The sequence below is a fragment of the Alosa sapidissima genome, chromosome 23 (genome assembly GCF_018492685.1).
Source record: "Alosa sapidissima isolate fAloSap1 chromosome 23, fAloSap1.pri, whole genome shotgun sequence".
NCBI classification, from domain to species: domain Eukaryota; kingdom Metazoa; phylum Chordata; class Actinopteri; order Clupeiformes; family Clupeidae; genus Alosa; species Alosa sapidissima.
In genome coordinates this window covers 15,812,023-15,814,522 of record NC_055979.1, presented here as the reverse complement: position 1 = coordinate 15,814,522, position 2,500 = coordinate 15,812,023, and the positions used below count along the sequence as shown (strand labels likewise).

The 2,500-nt window shown below is 44.0% G+C and overlaps 1 protein-coding gene across 10 annotated transcripts in view; it reads right to left on the bottom strand.

Moving 5' to 3' along the window:
* tns1a (tensin 1a) overlaps window positions 1-2,500 on the bottom strand; it is a 131,605-nt gene that overhangs the window by 82,065 nt on the left and 47,040 nt on the right. For all 10 annotated transcript variants that reach the window (XM_042080608.1, XM_042080617.1, XM_042080607.1 and 7 more), the window contains exon 3: window positions 2,110-2,147. In XM_042080608.1, the coding sequence (XP_041936542.1) occupies window positions 2,110-2,147 (38 nt within the window). The remainder of the gene's footprint in view (window positions 1-2,109; window positions 2,148-2,500) is intronic.

Genomic DNA, 2,500 nt, shown 5'->3' with positions numbered 1-2,500 from the left:
ACATGTGCGACCCTGTAGAGCGATAAGAGTGTGTTATCTTGTTTGATTTCGCCGAGTGTTTCCGCTGAGTGATAGCTTGTATCAGCGCGCAAGGCGCGGTATGGCGCCTCCTCTTTCTTACATAAGCCTGCGTCTGTGTGTTTCCATGGCCTGTGCCAGGGGTAGAGTGCGGTCGTCCGACAAACGACGTCTGCCTTTCACTGGAGAGTAGCTTTTTCTGGCCTTGGGACAGGCTCTGATCTGGCCTACACGTTGCCATGGCAATGATTATCGATAACAATGTTACCCCTTCACACACACATACATACTGCACGTACATACATAAACATACAAAAAAGTGGTATATTTTATGTTTTAAATTTATGTTTTAAATTTCAACGTACAAAAAAAAAATAGCTATAATTTTTTTACAGCCACTGGGCACGTGCCTAATGTTTGTTTCCTCTGCCGTGCAGGCTGGTTGGGGTCATTTAATGGGTACTTTTATTTTGATTGCTGTAATGCCACAGAAACGCGGACCAGATTAAGATAACACAGCTAACAAAGAAAAATGTGAAAAGGGTCCAAAACAATCAGAGATGATCGCTGTGCCCTCACGCTTTCTTTTACAATGTTTTTCTCCTCAAGTGATGAAGGAAAGACTGAGGGCACCTTGATTAAAATGTGGACACACACATGCACACGCATACACACATACCACACACAACACACACACACACACACACACACATATGCAATCTCCTCCCCCTTCACATCACTATCAAACCTGCCCTAAGAGAGCATCTGACAATGGACCAGAGAGGTTCTGATTAGGCCTACTGTACAGCCGACCGCTATCTGGACCACTTATCTTTGGGTAAAACACTCGGGCAAATAAGCAGACTTCCACTTCGACCACAGTGATAGACGAAAATATGCCTCAGTCGCCGACGGCGTTGGAAACCTCTGCAGTAGTGCCAACTGCCATTGACACATCACTTACTGTACTTTAACGTTGTTTCAACATTTCCTGATTGCATTTCAAAACAAATAGCTGGCAGAAATAAGTCAGCACAACACTTAGTACAGTCTATTGGAAATCTAAGCAAACTAAGTACAGACACATGCCACACGCCACTGCCCCCCCCCCCCCCCCCCACACACACACACACACTAGTCCAGCTTTCTTGATACGGCCCTCTAAAACAAAACAAAACAAGAAATGCCACAATGAATGACCCTTCACCTTCAACAACAAGATTCTTCTTCTCCATGTCGTGCTGGGTTGTTTTCCCATTTTCTCCTTCAATAACAACTCTATAAATCTACACACTGCCTTTTCCCCCATATGCACCCCCCTGTAAGGACCTTTTTTTTGGAAGCTTTGTTACTCCGTCTGGGGAATGGGGACGGGGTATGTGTGTGTGATGATCAGTCCAAAGGAAACACACACTGGGATAGTAAGAACACACACACACACACACACACACACACACACACACACAACACACACACACACACACACACACACACACACACACACACACACTGGGATAGTAAGAACGCGCACACACACACACACACACACACACACACACACACACACACACACACACACACACACACACACACACACACACACACAGACACACACACACACACACACACACACACAGAAGGATAATAAGAATGTTGTTATTGAGTACTTTCTCAGAAGCGCAGAGGAGCTTTCATTTCACTATCACCATTACAAATCCTTTTCCCACTTTGATGCTGCTGGTCTGGAGTTGGACGCGAGGGTTTCCGAATCACCCAAATCAACCCCGGATTGTTCCGGTGTTGTTCTTCTCCTTCGTCTTTCTCTTTCTCTCTTTTAACCAGCATTGGGTTTCCACTTTGAAGGCTAACTTAATCACTTTTCAATAAAAGCGCTCATCCCGGTAATGAGAACCTGAGCCAGTGTACGATATAAACAAATTATGACTGATTACGTCACACACTTCCTGATTAAGCTTTTTTTTGTCTGCATGAAGCATCAGAGAGTGAGAGAGAAAGTGAGAGACAACGAGAGAGAGAAAGAAAGAGGGAGAAAAAGAGAGAGAGAGGCATAGAAGGAGTCAGTGATCTTACCTTCACTTCACACTTCTTATGACATGATAACCGGCAAGCTGTGGAGAAAGAGCACAAAACACCAATTCATTAATTTAATTTAATGCATTTAGTGGCACTCACTCACTCTCTCTCACACACACACACACACACACACACACACACACACACACACACACACACACACACACACACACACACACATGCACAAACAAAAAACTATCCTAATTAATGTGTATGTGTTAAGGACAGTTACATGTCTTATATTAATTTTCAGTTGATGCCTTCTACAACTCATGCTTTAGTGGGAGACCACCACTGGAAGAGTCACAGTTTGAAGGCATTTGATGTATGAGATCCATTGTTCTGTTTTCCCAAATGGAGGCTCTTTATATCCGTGTGTGTGTGCATG